Source organism: Caretta caretta, chromosome 3 (genome assembly GCF_965140235.1).
Source record: "Caretta caretta isolate rCarCar2 chromosome 3, rCarCar1.hap1, whole genome shotgun sequence".
Classification (NCBI taxonomy): domain Eukaryota; kingdom Metazoa; phylum Chordata; order Testudines; family Cheloniidae; genus Caretta; species Caretta caretta.
This window is the reverse complement of record NC_134208.1, coordinates 102,973,925-102,992,999: the sequence shown is the minus strand read 5'-3', so window position 1 is coordinate 102,992,999 and position 19,075 is coordinate 102,973,925. Positions and strand designations below refer to the sequence as shown.

The 19,075-nt window shown below is 40.7% G+C and overlaps 1 protein-coding gene across 8 annotated transcripts in view; it reads right to left on the bottom strand.

Annotated features, from left to right (window-relative positions):
* EYA4 (EYA transcriptional coactivator and phosphatase 4) overlaps positions 1 to 19,075 on the bottom strand; it is a 228,012-nt gene that overhangs the window by 18,923 nt on the left and 190,014 nt on the right. For all 8 annotated transcript variants that reach the window (XM_048844512.2, XM_048844511.2, XM_048844513.2 and 5 more), the window contains 3 exons: positions 17,115 to 17,251; positions 15,320 to 15,403; positions 2,957 to 3,046 (listed from right to left, as the gene is read on the bottom strand). In XM_048844512.2, coding sequence (XP_048700469.1) covers positions 2,957 to 3,046; positions 15,320 to 15,403; positions 17,115 to 17,251 — 311 coding nt within the window. The remainder of the gene's footprint in view (positions 1 to 2,956; positions 3,047 to 15,319; positions 15,404 to 17,114; positions 17,252 to 19,075) is intronic.

Genomic DNA, 19,075 nt, shown 5'->3' with positions numbered 1-19,075 from the left:
CTTTTAGAAAGGACGAACAGCAGATTGGCCAGTCATTGTGAAGATCTAAATTCCCTAATCAAGGAGCGCTATTAAAAATCTTAGAGAGCGGAGAAATTCCCTCCATAGGTAAAGGGATTCCCAAGTGGCCATCCTGCAGACTTTTGCGTATGTTGTCCAGACCCTTACTAACTCCAAGGCGGACACTGATTTTCCGGAGTTGTGACTTCAGGAAAGGTGGAGAGTCCTGTTTGGCCTTCTGCTATATTTCAAAACAGAGGTCTTGGAAGCTTTTTTTGGTCCTACCTTGTAATACAAACAGTTGGTTTTGCAATAGTGTTGAGGCTAGAAAATACTTAATTGTATTCAAGAAATTTGGCTTAAACTAATCTCACTGGAATGCTAGATTCTTGGACAAAAAGCTTCATCTACATCCCAAAAGAAACTTTGCAAGCTATCGAAAATGGGAAAATGTTTTGATTCAGGCCAAATGCCAAAAGGAGCTTGAGAATGACTTTTAGGGCAAGGTGTTAAAAGAACCTTATCAGGAAAAAACAGGAGGTGGTGTTCCTGCATGGAAATTGCCCTATTTGCTAAATCTATAAACTGACATGATATCTACAAAGAAGACAACTTTAATAGTGAGAATGAAAACAAAGTGAAACTTCAGCAAATGGCCCAAAGAGAAAAAAACAAAGCCATTATAAAATCAAGGTGAAGTTCCACTTTGGAAGAGGGAGCTTACTGGTGCCTTGAACTCAGTACAAGCTTGAAGAAACTTGGACACATGCTAATGAGGAACTTAGGGTTCTTATGGCTGCCACCTGAAATCTGAGCATGCCAGGGCAAAGGTTCATTACAACGAAAACTAAGCAATGCTTTGAAAAATTGATTTAGAATCTATCCCTTGCTGTGGGGCACCAGAAAGAGAATATTCACTAAATGCTTTTGCATGGTCAAGTGATATCTCACTTAGACTGCAATAAAACACGCACTAGCTGAGGAAGAGCCAAGGTTTCACTTCTCAGATTTCATATTGCTGGAGAAAGGAGGTAAAGCTCAGGTGAAGAACAGGTCTTGGGACAAAAGGTTGAAGGTAAGGGGAATGATCTGAGCTTGGGACACCGTTATTTTGTGACTTTGGAAGAACCAGAGACAATGAGGTCAGCGAAGGGCAATGAAGACATCATCAGCTTGGTACTTCTTGATTTCCCTATTGGCTGTGGAACAAAGGGAAGTGCCGATTAAGAGAGTCCCCGCCCCAATGGAAGGAAAATACATCCATCCATCAGGTTCCTTTCTCTCAGAATTTGAAGCAAAACCTTGTCAATTTTGATTGCAACGGGTGGTAAAAATGTCTTCCCGGGGAAGGTATTCTGATCCAAATTAGAAGTGGATCTGAAAAATCTTGTCTGCCTATTCAGAAAAAAACTGACAATTGTGAGGTTGTCACATTCCATAACAACAGAACTAGACTCCATGAGTGGAGCACAATGCATAAACAGTATTGCTGTTGGCTCTGGTTATCAAATAGTTGATACTTAAGCAGGGGATCTATGGTGACCCTAACAGGTGAGTGATCCCCGGTGGTCTGCCAGCTATAACCAGAGGGAGGAGAGCATGACTTGAGTAATAGCATGACTGATTGCATCGACGCTTCCTTGTGATCTCAGACCATGAGGAAGAACACTTGGGCTAGGCGATGATTCCTGAAGCATGTCTGTGCATGGCACAAAGAGGCTGGTAATTGGAGAAACAACCAGATGAAAAACATGAGATGGGCACTTGCCTCCAGGTGCACATACTTTGATCTGTTGAATACATTTTGTGAGGAGAAGACATGCAGGGTTAAGGGCTATGAATTAAACATGTTGAAGGCCAACTCATAAGTGGAAGAATTTGAAATGGATGGGTGAATAAGGATTTGCACCTCCTTGAGAGACACCTGAAATAGGAGACTGAGGTTCATTATCTTGATTATAGCTTGTCTGACTAAACAGATGACATACAAAAAAAGCTAAAGGACAGTCTGAAAACTCCCAGTTTTCTTTTTGACCAAAAATAAATCTGAAGGGAATCCAGAAGCTACTGAACAGGATTTAGCAAAGTCTATCTGTTGTATTGGCTGAGGGGAAGGAAATAGAATATTTTAATAATGAAACAGATATAGGGTTTTTTTTTTCTTTTTATACTATGTACAACTGTGCTGTATTTTACTGATGTGCCTTTCTTGTCTGGAGTCTTCAACCCTAAACCCACAATGCTCTTCAGAGAGTTGAGAAGGGGAAAAGAAAATTTGCACCTGAGTTTTCTTATTTTAAGGGTAAGGTTTTGAAATTGGAGCTCTGGAGACACTTTAGGGTTTGTTCTCAATTTCTATTTCTTTAGAGACATGAATGATGATTATGTCCAGATTGCCTGTTCATGACTAAAAGTCTGTCATTATTATCATCAAAACTCACTGATGAGAGTCTGAGAAGAATAATGAAAACTCTCCTTCTTCCCTTGAAAAGGAAGGGTAGCTCTTTTTACCCTGAGAATATGGGAAAGCCAAGAGGCAGGCAACAAAGGAGGAGTTTAAGAAGAGGACTTCAAACTCTTCTGTTCAGACAAGGTCTTTTAGAGGCAAAAAGGGACCACTTAAGCTGAGAAAGAAGAGGTGGGAGGCAAATACGTCCCTTCTTATGAGAACATTGCAGACGCAGCAAAATCTGCAGACTTAAACATTCTAACAGCTACAGTGAAAAGAACTGTTGCAGGGGACAGAGGTGACATATTGAGGATGTCCCCACTCTTCATGTAAGTACCCCAATGCTTAAAAATTATTGCAATATGACTGCCTGTGATTGTTCAGTGAGTAGGACCAACCCCAGAGTAATGTCCATATTGCTATGTGTAAGAAATACTAACAGGTAGGAAACCTTTAATGTCATGTTCTGGGATGAAACAGTCAATGTTACATTCTGTAGATTCTTACCTCCAAGTCATTAAAAAACAAATGTGTATCAGCAAGATTAAAAATCATTTCTTCCATTCGCAGGCCCAGGGTCACTGCCATTGGTGGATCCTTAGAAAATGAAAAATTAGGTTAGATATTTAATTACAATTCATTCAGGTAGCAGTTATTCAAAAGTTGATGTATGCCAACATTCTGCTGTAATTTCTCTAAAATTCTCTGGGTCTGAACTTTTTACTATAAAGTTACTATTAGGGATTGATGTGTTGAAGGGAGTTCACAGACTAACAGCAAGATCCTTGGGGTGCTGAAAGGATTGTTTTATGAAAAATTGTCTAAAAAGCTAAATATTGATAGATTGGCTAACCTATGGCTGAGGAGAAACATGATAACTATTTACATATTTGCAGAAGGTGAAATATTAAAGTCTAACTAAATTATTTACAGCTGTACCAAAGAGGAGAACTGCTCATTAGAAGTCATAAGATGAATTTAGTAAAGAAAATATTTATTTTAATAAGAATAGTTTACATTTTTCATCCAAGGACCCCAAAGCGTTGTATAAAGGTTTGGTCAGGTCTTTATTCCCCTTTTACAGACAGAGAAACTAAGATATAGAGAAGTTAAGTGACTTGGTCACATTCACAGTGAGTCAGTGACATAGCCAGGAACACAAAACACATTCTCTGACATCCAGTTTGCTACACCATCCATTACACCATAGTAATTCATTTTGGATCAGAAAAATCTTCCCAACATTTGACTGCATAATAGTCTCTCAAATTAAGTGTCAGAAGCCTCTTTAGTGAGGACACGTAAAACTGAAAAAACTCACTAGCTATTGTATTGTATGGAATAATGCTATATGGTGCAAGGGAGGGGGGACTTAAAACGTCTTTTCGATTTCTAATGTGTACGCCTTATGACAAAACAAAAACCAGTCTGAATCTTCACCCATCCCGCAAACAAGCTTCACTTTAGAGAAATAGCCTTCATCCCACCTATGCATTTTTCCAATACCAGTTCTCTTCCCACACCTTCTGCTACTCAAAAAACACTTCCTGGCCTAATTCACAACTACTCCAACTGAACACCTGTTCTTCCTCCCACACAACCCCACTATCTATCCTCCTTTCACTGCAGGCACTTACCTGACCAAATTCCAAACTCTCCCTCTATATTTGTAATTCATGACCCCAGCAGATGCTGATCTCCAGTCCCCTTTCACTGTAGGCTCTTAGCCAATCTCATGTACTCCATGGCACTACTGATTGGGAGACCCACAGTACCAGGAAAACACATAAAGGTCTTTTTGTAACTCATAGCTAACAGAGTTCTTCCTTTAATTCAAGTTGTAAAGGCCTGCTGCTGGACATGGTCTGCAGCTGTTTGTGGTTTATTACAGACAGGAGTTAGACTCTCCATAGTTTAGGCTGCCACCATACTCCCATTATAAGGCTGATCTGATCCTCTTGTAATTTTTTTTAAAAAATCCACATTTCACTTGCTGACAGCTACAGAGTTTTCTGAAATTTTTTAGTAAATTAAGTACTTTGAGGTTAAAAGACTTAAAATTGCTGTCTTTAGAAATAATGTAACGTTTTGTATCCCTCTGTCAGCAGAATCACTCTAAACCACAAATCATCATTTATTTGTGTTATGAACAAAGATTTTGCCAATCAGGACCAGGCCACCATTGCAGTAGGCACTTTGCAAAAACTTTTTCCTGCTTTGAAGCACTTAAAACCGAATGGGAAAATTTGAAACAGACATATTTTGGCACTGGCCCAGGCAAGAAGCAGATTTCAAGAGCAAGAAGAGTGAAGTGTTTAAGAAATTGTCATTAGCTGGAAATGAGACCAAATTTTCTGTCAGCTTCACTATTCAACTTCAATATTTTCATGTTGACTATTTTTCTAAAAGGAAACTCCAGGACCTTGTAAAATGGCTTCTTCCTGAATTCTCCACTAAAATGACCATTTGGCATCAAGAGTACTTGGGTGAAAAGTGCAGGAAGTGCACAGGTATATTTTCCAGAGGAGGTGACAGAAAAACATGGGTTCAGTGATTTGCCAAAGGTTACATGAGATGTTTGTAGGAGAGCTGGGGATAGAATCCTGAGCTGAGAGATGATAGATCCGTGCTGTCTTCAAGGAATAACCACTGGATGTTAACCATCATCATGAAATAGACTAGTAATTTTAGAAAAGAACAAACTGGCTAGATACATGAGACAGCATCTAGTTTTCTTCTCTAACCACTTGAAATCCTTTTCAGTGAATGTTAAGAGAATTGCCCCCCCCTTAAATATGAAATTCATAACTCTTATTTCTGCAGTATGCTGATTGACCCCAATCCTGCAGATGCTTATGCACATGCATAACTTTACTCACATATGTAGTCTCATTGTTGTCAATGGGCCTACTCATGTGAGTAAAGTTAGGAACATTGCTTGCAAGATGGGGATCTTAGCCCTTTTCACTTGTTTTCTCTTTTCTAGGTGGAACTGGACGTCATAGAATCTCAGGGTTGGAAGGGACCTCAGGAGGTCATCTAGTCCAATCCCCCGCTAAATCATCCCAGCCAGGGCTTTGTCAAACTGGGCCTTAAAAACCTCTAAGGAAGGAGATTCCACCACCTTCCTAGGTAACCCATTCCAGTGCTTCACCAACCTCCGAGTGAAAAAGTTTTTCCTAATATCCAACCTAAATCTGCTCCACTGCAACTTGAGACCATTACTCCTTGTTCTGTCATCTGCTACCACTGAGAACAGTCTAGATCCATCCTCTTTGGAACCCCTTTTCAGGTAGTTGAAAGCAACTATCAAATCCCCCCTCATTCTTCTCTTCTGCAGACTAAATAATCCCAGTTCCCTCAGCCTCTCTTCATAAATCATGTGCTCCAGCTCCCTAATCATTCTTGTTGCCCTCCTCTGGGCTCTTTCCAATTTTTCCACATACTTCTTGTAGTGTGGGGCCCAAAACTGGACACAGTACTCCAGATGAGGCCTTACCAATGCCGAATAAAGGGGAATGATCATGTCCCTCGATCTGCTGGCAATGCTCCTACTTATACAGTCCAAAATGACGTTAGCTTTCTTGGCAACAAGGGCACACTGTTGACTCATATCCAGCTTCTCATCCACTGTAACCCCTAGGTCCTTTTCTGCAGAACTGCTGCCTAACCACTTGGTCCTTAGTCTGTAGCAGTGCATGGGATTCCACTTAATTGTGGAAATACACTATAAATGACTGCATCATAAGCCAGTTGTTTTTAACACAATATTCCAGTTACATTTTACTGGAAGAGAGAAAAAATAGTGTAATTGAAAGATATAAATGAGACACATGCCTGTCACAACATGTGGTGTACCTCATCCAGTGACCTAAATGCCCCAATAGCAACTATGTGGGTGACACCAGATAATAACTATGCTCTCAAATGAACTCAGAGGAAAATAACAACATACAAAACCGTCCTATCATCTGTGGTGAACACTTTTCACAAAGCGATCATTTCTGACTTCTCAGTCCTCATCCTCAAAGGAAACCTGCACAACACTTTCAAAGGACAAGCCTGGGAGCATAAGGTTGCTAGACACTAAAAAATCATGGATTGAATACAGACACCAGATTTATGGCTTATTACAACAATCTATAACCCACTCTCTACTATCCTGGGACCGACATGGCTACAACACCACTGCATAAAATAATATGTAGCATTTTGGTATATATAATAAAAAGTAAAAACAAAATTAAGATACTTCATTTCAGCTTCTCATATATTCAGTTTTTGATCTCAGAATAATGAAATTCTGTCAAGGTAAATTTACTGAGTTCTTGAGGAGAAAATCTGGCCTCCTTAAGCAAATTTGCCAAATTCCATAATGCACTTTTTAACAAACAGTAGAGACCAAGTTCCAGTACTTGCCACACAAACGGGAGGAAGGAAGGGGTAAGAAGCACTCTCATGTACTTTGGTCAGCTTAATCAAAGGGTTTCAAAATGTGGAGGAATAACCTAATCTTCACTTTGTCTCTTAACTTGTATTTGAGGACACAGACTTAGATACTAGAGTACAAACTAAAACAGGACAAGAGAAAAATATGGAAAAGAGAGCAAGAAATTTAAGTAGGGAAGAAGCAAAGGGACACCCACAGTAGTTATACACAATGTAGCTATAAAAGAAATGTAATGAAGCAGACTGAACTTTTGCTAATATACTCTGCGTTACTCTGAAACAACACATATAAAAAATTATTATTAAAAAATTTGGTAACTTTCCACAGATGAATTAAAAAAAACAATAGCAGCAGCCCTTTGGCCTCTACAGGCATCCTCTGTAGTCAGATATTACTAGTATTCAATGGAGTCCAGATCAGCTACAGCACTTCTCTATAGCAAAAACACCAGTGCTTTTAGTTACGTTAGTAGAGGGTATAAACTGGAGCCAGACTGTCTGGACTTCTGTGCTAGATTGAGCCATCACTGGAATGCCTCCTAGGAGACCAAGTAAAAATATCTCAGCAGAACCAATATTTATATGTTTTGAAGAGGAGAGAATCATGATAGGGTCCTAGATAAAGTCCAAACTTCTTAGTTTCTTTAGTGGCAGCATGCTGTTCAATACCACCAGGAAGAGCAGGTGTTGGCAAGAAATGCTCACTGAATCCTTTTATTTATTGTATTCAAATACAATAAAAACAACCTATTTTCATATTATTTTCTCTAGTTATATATAAATCAACATAAAAAACTTGAACAATGGTGTGAGAACACACCTATAAAAGGGCAGTATTGCTGAACTTAATAGGAATAGCACTGTCCCTTGGAAAAAGTTTGCCTCACAAGTGGAAATGTTAGAGTTAAATGTTAATGTTGCTGGCCTAATGGCACTCCTAGTGTCAGGTGGGAGCCTCAGGTTTAAGTCCAACTCCCTCTCTTTGGGGAGACTCATTCTGGGAGGGTGTTATGGACGCTGGAGAAGAGGAAGAGAGGGCGCTGTTGCTGGATTCCCCGGGGAGTTCCTGTCTATCACTCCTTGGATGAAAGTAGGGGGTTGACAACAAGAGAGTATAAGAGCAAAATGAGAGGTCCTGAGACATCTGACCAAAATACAGGAAACAATCAATGCAGCTGAATGGTCTTTTTAAAGTATATTAGTGCTGGTGAAAGGTGACAGCTGGGAGATGGTATAGCGAGGGTAGTAACAAGTATCCTTGTACCTCTCAGCTAATGTGACTCAACTCTGACCTGGACAGACAATCACTGAGAGTGAGAGGATAGCGTGGTCTTCATGGGCCACTCTCTATTTTTGGGCTGTCTTCAGAGACTGCCATCAAAGGGTGATCATGAAGCGTTAATACTGGTGGTGATTTTTTGTGGTGTGAGCATTTGTCCTCTAAGATACCACCAACTTGTTATCATATGCCATCAAAACAGCTCCCATGTTTCAATCACAAACAAGGCTGGCCAAATTTGAACCAGTTAACGCTAGGGTCCAACCAAATTCACGGCCATGAAAAACGCGTTATGGACTGTGAAATCTGATTGCCCCCATAAAATCTGGCTATTGTAGGGGAGTGAGGCTCCTACCATGTGCCGGGCTCCAGCTGCTTGTCCCAGCTGTGCTGGGGAGGGATGGGACTTCCTTTTGCCTTGCCGGGGCCACTCCCAGGGCCAGGTCAGATGCACCTCTGGGAACTTCCCCCGGCTGCAGGAAGCTCTGAAGGCAGCGCACCCACAGAGCTTCCTGCAGCCAGGGGAGGTTTCCAGAGGTGGGTCTGACCTGGCCCTGGGAGTGGCTCCTGCAGGAAGTCCTGTTCCTCCCCAGCTTGGCAGGGACTAATGTACTGGTCTCCATCTGCAGTAGGAGCCCCCAGCTGGGACATCCCCAGCTTTGCCCTTCCCTGGCTCTGGGCCCAGCGTTCAGGTGTTAAAGGGGCCTTGGGCTGGTGGGGGAGAACCACAGCACCCCCCAACATGGGGCCCTGGGCAGTCGCCCAGCTGAAAGGCTGGCCCTACCTCCTACCCCAAGTAACAACCTCCCCATGCCCTGTGACCCCACTGCTCTCTGGCCACCCAGCTCTGAAGGTAGTGCCCGCCACCAGCAGCAGTGCAAAAGTAAGGGTGAAATCCCATGACCCCTTTTGGGTCAGGACCCCCATGGTTACAACACCATGAAACTTCAGATGCAAACATCTGAAACTGAGACTGACTCTTTAAAAAAATCCCAAGACTGTGAAATTGACCAAAATGGACTGTGAATTTGGTAGGGCCCCAACAATCATCAATCCCCTGAGCCCCTTGTACACTGAATAATAATAATAAAAAGGAGAGATTAACTGGAAACAACTAAAAGATGTAGGTAGATCAGAAAAATCAGAAAATTGTCGGAAAAAGCAGAATACATTTTGGCACTAGCTTACATCTGACTCAAATTGTCACAATACTTATCTACTTGATAAAGTTCCATACACTTTTACCATAGACAGAACATTGACTTTTCTTTTAAAATATACTGTCGGGTTTTGTCTGTTCAATTGTACTGTCACATTTTGCACTTATTTTTAAGGCTGTCGAAAACATCATCCTGAATTCTCAGTAACACACATTCAAGTTTGGAGAACTAAGACTTTTCCCTCTGCAGTGCCATGAAAGGCAGTCATTCCTTTTTACCAGCCTGAACTTTGACTTGTGGTATTTTTGGAAAATCTTTGCCCTTTGGATTGACCTTAAAGAAATAAATGATTTTACCACGTTGGGTACAGCTTAATCAGCTCCAAAACAGTGAGAAATCCCTGGGACATTGTAGAAAGAAGAATACATATTGTTAATAAGAGAACAGGAATGTACCTCATAAAATGTAACAGATGATGACAGTCTCCTAAACACATGTCCTGTCACATCAACAAATCCTTATTTAAGAGTTTAGCATTGTAGAAAACTCTATGTGCCAACTGGTGCTCAGCTGCAAAAACCATCCTCAGCCACACAGGTCATAACCGAACAGCTCAGATACCAATGATCATAATTTGCTACTGCAGTAAATAATTAAAAATAGAAGTGTACTAATTTTATGGTGCATGAAGAGCATCAACAAATGAGATGAGCAAAGTAACCTTACAAGCTGAGAGACAGACATGTTTAGATAACAAAAAATAATTAACTCTGGAAAGTCCAATAAAAAAAATCAGACAAAATCACTTAATTGTGACTTTGGGGATTTTTAATTAATATCTTGTAGCTCTGCACTGATCAAACTCATACAAAGCCTCTCTTGCTTCAGGGGAAAACTGCAAGCTATTCTTTCAATTGGCTCCCTCCCCTGAAGAAGCAATTTGCCATATATTTTAATGAGACACTTACAATCTTGCTCATGTTAAAAAAATCTTCATTCAATGTGTCAGAGTTTGTTAATGCTACTACAGTATTATTTATATTACACCAGTCAGGGACAGTCTATATACTACTTAATCCTGGCTCAGCGCAGGGGACTGGGCTAGATGACCTATTGAGGTCCCTTCCAGGTCTAGATTTCTATGATTGCAGTCCCACTAGAAGCCCAAAATGAAATCAGGATCACCGTTCTCTTCTCCCTTAGGCTACTGCCTGTGGGAAAGGAGGGTGAGATTTAAAAGAAGAATTTTTTAATCTGCTGGTCCCTCTATGGCTGTGTACTGGCCTTGCATACAAACAGTTTGCCAGTCTGACTGTGACACTGAGCTAAGTCAGCTCTCCACTCTGTTCTGCATTTCCATTCACAGCCACAATTAGAGCAGTAAGGCCTAAAAGATAGATATTTTGTTTCTCCCAGGTCACAACAAGAAATAGGGCAAAGAGAAGGACAAGAGATGGCAGGTCTGTGTTTTGATGGGGAATAGTTGAGGGTGTGTATATATATCCATCTGTACATTCAGAGTGTCTGTATAAATGTTAGAATAGTAGAACAAAGGTGAAACCCTGGAAAATGGTCCATCTAAGTACCAGTATAATCCCAGAATTTCACACCTTGAAAATGCAATTTGACCACTCTGTTCACCATAAAACACTCTCTCCCTATTTATAGCAGCATCATGCTACTCACTCACTAACATTTACAAAACCCTGAAAAACATATTGAGAGATCCTTATCCTTCTGTTTCATGTTATCGCATCTTTTCTCTTTTGGGAGAAAATTTATTTAATAAACAACATGACAACAAAATTTACAGAAAAAACATATTTACAAAAAGAGCTGAGAATCAGGGGACACAGGGTAAAGTACCCTGACAGTTTAAAGCCAGACATCACGGCACAGGTTGGGAGCTGCGCTTCCCCCAATACTAGGAGACAATAAAGGGGAAAGTGTAGGATTCACCGCTATGATTCTATACCAGTGGCTGTTTAAACTGGTCTTAAACCAACTTTGTGCCACTGAAGCAGCACAATCACAAGAAAGGATCAATGCCCAAGATGTTTTTTGAACAATGAAGTATATCTAGATTTTAGGTACTTAGATTTTATGGTAATAGAGGCCATATAAGTGCCTCATTATCTTTAATGTATTCACCCTCACAACACCTCTTCAAGGTAGGGATGATTATTCCCATTTTACAGATTGTGATCTGAGGCACAGTGAGGCTAAGTGATTTGGCCAAGGTTACACAGGAAGACTGTGTCAGGGCAAGGAATTGAACTGCAGTCTCATAAGCCTCAGTCTAGTGCCCTAACCACTGAACCATCCTTCCTCCATATAAAAAAAGGATATATGCAGCAACATATAAACTATCAGACAAGAATTTACTACATATTTGAGTCTCAATGATACATCATCATCCTAAATATGTTTACCATAATACTAGGAAGAAAACTACTCTAGAAAAGAAAGTATCTGCCATCTCTTAATTTACTCTGGGAATGACTCTGTATCCTTATGATTTTGATTTTACTATGTCTAGCAGTATGAAAACAGGATCTCTTTTATTTAAGAAATCCTCTCTCTTGGTTCATCATCACTTGAAATCTTGGATCCCGATTCTAATCTCAGTAGCATATATCAATTCATTTCACTTTCACTTGAGTTACTCCTGACCTATGGAAATAAATTCATAATCTCTATCTGATATCACAACTGGTTGCTGTAATTAGTCATTACCACATATTCTGGCCTTTGATGGGGAATAAATTGTAGGAGAAGATGAGTTTTTACAAAGCAGTGATGCCGTTTTCATCTAAATGTCCCTACAGATATGGGGGGGGAAAAGAAAAAGAGAGAGAGAGAAAAAAAACCCAAGAGAAGGAAACCAAGAAGATATCTCTGCACAGCTATTGCTAGAATAGTTTTCAAAGTTATCCAGAAAGGATTGATAGCTCTGTAACATATTTCAATTTAAAAAGCTTTGCAACAACAATGATAAAAAATTTCTTAATTGTTAATATCTGAGATGGAGAAAAAAAACTTCATCAGAATAGTTATACCATCCAAAAGGCCGCAAGCACACTTGGATTAAAATTACAAGTAACTGAATCATTGGGCCAAATATAGCAACTCCCATGAAGGTCTGTGGGCCCCATTCAATGGTGACAGAAATGATGTAAGTTGCATGTTTGGTCTGATTCTTCTCTCACTTACAGAGATATAAAAAAGGAGTAATTTTTGTTAAAGTGAATGGAATTATATTTTTTGTAAAAATAGCATTAGAAGAGTGTGTAGGATGTATGGTAATATAAGTGGCAAAACAGTACAACATGCACTGATTAGGCACAGTGAAGGTGTAAAACAAGTGTCATTCGTACCAGAGCTGAATAGCTAATCTTATTTTAGCATTCCAAAACTGAGCTGGTGAATTTCCATGACAGACAAAAAGGTACTAGCCCACCCTTTTCATAAACACCAGGAGAAACAACTACTTGCGTCTCCAAATACACATATCCGTGCACACTCTCCTGCAAACACCTCCACATGTGCATTAACACCAAACTCTCTTCCCTCCTTTTTTTTTTCATTAACAGAAACATGCTTCACACCTGTTGCTTTTTCTCTCTCCTGCTTTCACACAGTCCCACACTTATTTCTTATACATGTAAGCAGTGTCAGGATGAGCTCCACCCTGACATCTGGTGGTGAGGTGTGGCAAGTTGTGGAAAAGAACTTCAGGGGCCAATCTCATTTGCATAGGCACACCCACCCCACCTAGAATGAGGCCATAGCTGCCCAAATGGTCACTTTGGCTGCTGTGGGATCCCCAGTGTCTCTGTTATTGGGGCAGGAAGAATAAATTGTTATTACCCTGATTATGGGAACTGTGCTTGGAACTGTACTTGGCCTTTTGTTATGATGGAGGGACTCGCCATCAACTAAGTAGCACTCGCTAGGCAAGGGTCATGGGTTCCAAAACTCTGTGAATGGAGAGAGGCTGGGGACAAGTATTAATACTTGGTGGCATGGGCCCCATGGTGAGGGCCTTACGTGCTAATTGCACTTCCTCCTCTCTCCACTGTGGAATATCAGAGCTAATTTTGATTTCATTAGAAGTCTAGTTGCAGGCTGCTGAGCTCACTTTGGGCTAACAGTGCACCAGCACTGAGGCTCCCCTACTACAAGCTGAATTCACCAAAGAGCAGAACTGACTAAGAGCTGAAATCAGTGAGCGTTGTGTTAAGTAGTGGGGGAGCCTGAAGATATATTGTGGAGCAGTTTGCGGGACGGCTGGAGTGCCTTGTGGACAGGCTGGTGGAGCAGTTCGTAGGATGGCGGGAGCTGCTGGTGGGACGCAGAGCAGTTTGTGGACCGGCTGGTGGAGCAGTTTGTGGGACGGCGCGAGAGGCTTGTGGGCCGCGGAGCGGAGCTGAGCGAAGGAGTTCGTGGGGCGGCTGGCGGAGCGGAGCGGAGTGAAGGCCTATGGAGCTGTGGGGCGGTCAGCTTCATATCATGTAAGGTGCCTCTTACCCCCGTCCCGTCTCCACCCAGGTTGGGAGGTAAAGCTCCGCAGATAAACTTTCGAACTCTGGGGCTGCCCTGATCAGGGACAGAGACTTTTGGGTCACTGGACTTTTGGGACTTTGGGTGATTTGGGGTTGCTGGACTCAAGAACCAAAGGGAAAGAGGCATGCCCCAATTTGCTTGGGGTGGGTTTTTTTTGCTCATGGGTTGTGTTATGAATCCTGTTGGTGGTGTTTCCCCAACATAATGCCACATTGTTTCTCTCTGTTATTAAAAAACTTTTTGCTACACTCAGACTATGTGCTTGCGAGAGGGGAAGTATTGCCTCTTGGAGGCGCCCAGCGGGGATGGTATATATTTGTCCCAGGTCACTGGGTGGGGGCTTGAGACGGTTTGCATTGTGTTATTGGAATGGATCCCCTAGATATTGAACCCGGCCCTTGTTGCTGCCAACTCTGACGGGCAGAAGGGTTACATACACACCACATAACCATGCCACCCTGTAATTCATGGACTTCTCTATCTTGTCAGCTGCCACCCCCACCCAAATCATCAGCATTCATTCTGCCATCAGCCCTGCCAATGTCAGTGTAGCAAAAACCCTGGAGAAAATCTGTATAAAATGTACTTTGCGCATGTTCCTTGCTCAGTAGGTGAGGAAATTCCTGTTGCTAGTACTTCTGGGTTGCTTCTCCCTCTCTCCCCTTTCACTGCTGGCTGCTCATTGCTCCCTGTTCTGGGCTTCTTCTCCAGTCACCTTTGGATTTCTCAGTGGCAGAGAGGGGAGTAGTTGTGTACAATGAAAGCAATAACTGATTCGCAGCAGAGGGTGTTTCAGCCATTGTTGGCTTGGTGCTGGCCTTGCCCAACGCAACAGCCATCCAAGAACACCAGCAACTCACCAGGAAGGCTGAGGTGTTAGAGAGTACATCATAAACCCAGAGCCTCCACCCTAAAGCGGAAGGTTAGACAGGTCTGCCTCCCACCCATTTACTCTGACTTAACATTTTCCTTTCCCTGCAAATTCATCAGTTCTGTTTCCTTTTTCATCATCCAGTTTACTCATTCCTTTTCCCTGCCCTGCTTCCAAATTCACCAGTTATTTCCCCTTTCCCCCCAAATCTAGTACCCATTTGCAACAGCTTTTCACAGCTGCACCAGAAACCTCAGCACCTCTCCCTCAATGAAGCCTCTTCCTTACAGCTATAGCACCTACCTCAGAAACTCTACCTCTATTGGATCTCACATCTTACCTAAGGGTAGGCACCTCATCTGTCCCCTTGGCTGCTCCGTTTGGGTAAATCACAACTTCTGTACCTCAGTTTCCCACCTCCCTCCCTCACAAGGGCATATGAATGTTAATTAAGTTTTGTAAGGCACACTGAAGATGAAAAGCACAGTAAAAATGCCAAGTGTATCAGTAGTCTGAATCTATTATTGAATTAATGAGTCACATACTTTGCCATATTTTTGTGCATAGGATCCTGTAAGCAGCGAATGGAAAACGATGATCGTTTCATCCAAATCCCAAACAAATACACGCTGAAAACAGAAATGGAGACAAAATCAGTATGTAATCATGAAATAAGATTTATGATCCAAAATCAAATCAGTCATGTCCTGTGCTTTAAAAAGCCCTTAAATGAGTAGGTTATTCTGAAAATCAGCCTTAAAATAATAAAATATACCTTAAAATAATCTATAAAAACACAGAGGACATTAAGCCTTTCAATACTTTCCAATCTTTTAATTACTCTATAACCTTTACAAGGTTTCATATATGTCACATACTATAGAATCTTTTTCTGGTCCATAAAAGATATTATTTCATCCACTTTGTCTCTCTTACAGATACATCATACTACAGATGTCAGTAAACTTTGGGTCAATTACTTTGTTGTAAAGAGCTATTAATTTAAGGATAAATTCTACTCTCAGATTCTTATGTGCAACTCATACTGATTTCAGTCTGTTCCTCCAACAGAGATAATATCAACTCCTGGTGCTAGCTCTACATGCCACAAGTACTATTATGTCACAGTAATTCACACAGAATAAGGAATTTAAATAATATTTTTGGACAAAATGTCTTATTTTAACTTTTTATTTTGTTTTCATTTTTAAGGGAAATTTCTTAGTGTTGGTAAGAGGCTGTTTTTTTCTGAAATTCACCAGTGAAAATGAAACTAAGGAAAGGAAAATGGAAATCTTCCCATAAATGTAAAAAATTACAACTGCTTAATTTAAAAAAAAAAATAGTTTGTGGGAAACTACAAAAAAATCAAAGACAGTTTGGCCAAAATCAGGATAAAATTCCTCACCCTCTGTACAAAAAGCTATGGCATCTGAGATTGATGCAAAGTGATACGGTCAACCCTGTCCCTCCAGAAGAGATGCAGGGGCAGGAACAGCCAAGTGATAACAAAGTTGACTTCTGGTGATATATGTGGAGATATGCACTACATGCACAGGGGGTGGAGCAGTCCAATGATATTAGCACAGAGCGCCAGTATCACAGTGGGAGAAGGCACATCACACAAATGTGCAGAACAATTCTCTGATCCCAGTGCTGGAATATACCATGCATGCAATGAGTGTTGTTCTTCTGTCACACTGTCAGAACAGTGCTAAAACAGAGTTAACAAGAATATAATCACTCCACTGCTGGGACACTTGTGTTTTAAAACGTCATCTTGTACATTACGCAGATATATTTCTTTGCTATGGCCTTGCTCTCTCAAATAGTGGAGCATAACTACTAAATGACACTACCTACAGGGGTAAAGTTAAAGTAGTCCATAAGTGTTTGCAGGATTAGGGCCAAACATGGATGTCTCATATTTATGCATTCCTTTTTGTAATGCATATTTTTACACTGAATATGTAGATAACCGGATTGATACATCTGAATTTTCTTATTTTTAAAAAGAAAATTAAATAATACACAAAATAGAAGTTAATCAGAAAAAATATGAACAAAGAAACCTTAAATTGTTTTGTAGACCTATTCCACATTAAATTGGAAGAGACAATATGCACGTATGTATTATGTTGACACTTATCTTACGTTCAGTGTATTCAGGTATACATTGTATCTGCCCCATATTGTATACATTTAAAATAACTACTAGAAATCTAGTACTTTCAATTAATGATTCATATGGTTCATGCCATTTTTTAAAATCTGTTTCCGCTGCTTTAATTTGCTGAATCTACCTTCAGTTTACCATTCATCAGTTATCAGAGGGCATACCTCCAAGTCACTGTCCGGAGGGGGTGATGGATTATTCTTCCGCCCTCTACCCCGAGACTTTGACCCAGAACTCCGACACGTTCTCTCATCAAGATCTTTGATTGGTGTTGAGGGGCTCTGTACTGTGTCAAACTCCCCTAAAAATACAAAAAATCCATGGAAAAAGGTCAGTGTTTAATTTTTAAAGAAGGTATAAAAGCTTTAAAAATGTCTCTACACAGATTAAATGCCAACCCAAACACAAGATATGCACATGCTATAAACATAAAATGCAGAAGAGCGGTTCTCAATTTCAGTTTTATGTAACAGGAAACTGCAGATATCACAAATACATTCTGATTTTACCAAAGACAAACTTCAATAAATCTCCTGAGAAATGGAGAGAGGGTTTAAATGCACTAATATGCACATATATATAAAAAAGTGAGGCATCAAAGTAAGCTGTCTGAAATACCATACTAATGGTCATGTCATGATTTTTTTTTTTAAATTTAAGGTGAGAATATCTCATTTCCTATGTTAGGAGGTCAGCTAGAGAGATTTCAACGTCCTCTATTGCTGTGAAGACTCAACGTCAATTCCCCTCCGCACCAGCAGGAGACCCACCATCCTTATCCCTAAATATGGAGGACATACTAAATACTCCTGCAGACATCAGAATCCCCAACCACCTCCTCCTTTCTGACAGACCAACAGCCTAATCTCCTTATCCACCTCCCTACTCTCCCATGCTACCAGCTCTATGCCAGGTTATCCCTCTACCTTCTCAGCCTGATTTCCCCATTGTAATCCACCTTACCACTGCTGGTCACAAACACAGGCAGCAGTCAACCAAGAGCTGTGAGCAGGATAAGGAAGTTCACATTGGGAAGGTTGGATGGGGAAAGAGAATGGAGCTACCTAGGAGGGATTGTTTGAGACTTGCTCCATCCCAACTCCCAGTAACCAGAAATCCTCCTTCCTTCCAAGCACTCTCTCCTAGTGCACCTCCAGAAATTTCTGGTGACGTATCTAAGGACTAGCTAATTAAGCGAGTTTCCTAAGTGTGAAAAGACATGTATCCTCCCCCTTTGTCTGCTTTAATAATGATTTCATGACTATTTCACAACAGCAATGGAGTACAGCTATACCTGACAAAGTGTTCAGTGAACTGATTCAAGGGTGCCATCCAATTTTTCTAATCTGTTGGGTTCTATGCTGCTGCATTACAGATGGTTCTTTAAAATATATTGAAGGATGGTGTCAGGACAAAACTATCTGTTCTACCTTGTATTTAGCTGTGACACTCTGAGTACCTTTCCCAGACCTGAAGAAGAGCTCTGTGGACCTCGAAAGCTTGTCACTTTCATCAACAGAAGCTGGACCAGTAAGCGCTATTACCTCACCCACTGTGGGGAAACACTATGAACCACTTTTCAGTTTGGATGATTGAAAGTTGAGATGATTGAGAGAGAGTTGGCTTTGGGAGGCCTAAATCAAGGGTGACTTAGTATGGGCAGCATCAATTCTTTATTAATTATTAGTATTAGTATTACCATAGCACTTAGGAGTGGATCTGGACCCCATTGTACTTTAAATGTTATACAAACACAGAACAAAAAGATGGTCCCTCCCCCTACAGAGTTTATAATCAAGCCAAATCGCTCAATATTAAGGAATGTATACATTCAATTGGCAATTCTTTCCTTTTTCTTCCTGATTTTCTTTTCTAAGAACATTTTTATTAGGGTCACAAGTGAATAATATAGACCATTTGCACCTACATGTATAAAATGCCAAGAGAAAGAACAGGTCACACAGGTCAAACTAAGAACATTTTAAAGTTTACATATACAAAGGCAAACCATTTAAAAAGCTGTAGTCAAACCACAGTAACTCAATAACATGTATGTATTGAGGTTAAACACACAACTTGAACTCTGCCCCCATCACTGTCCACACAGCAATCAAAATCAGAAAAA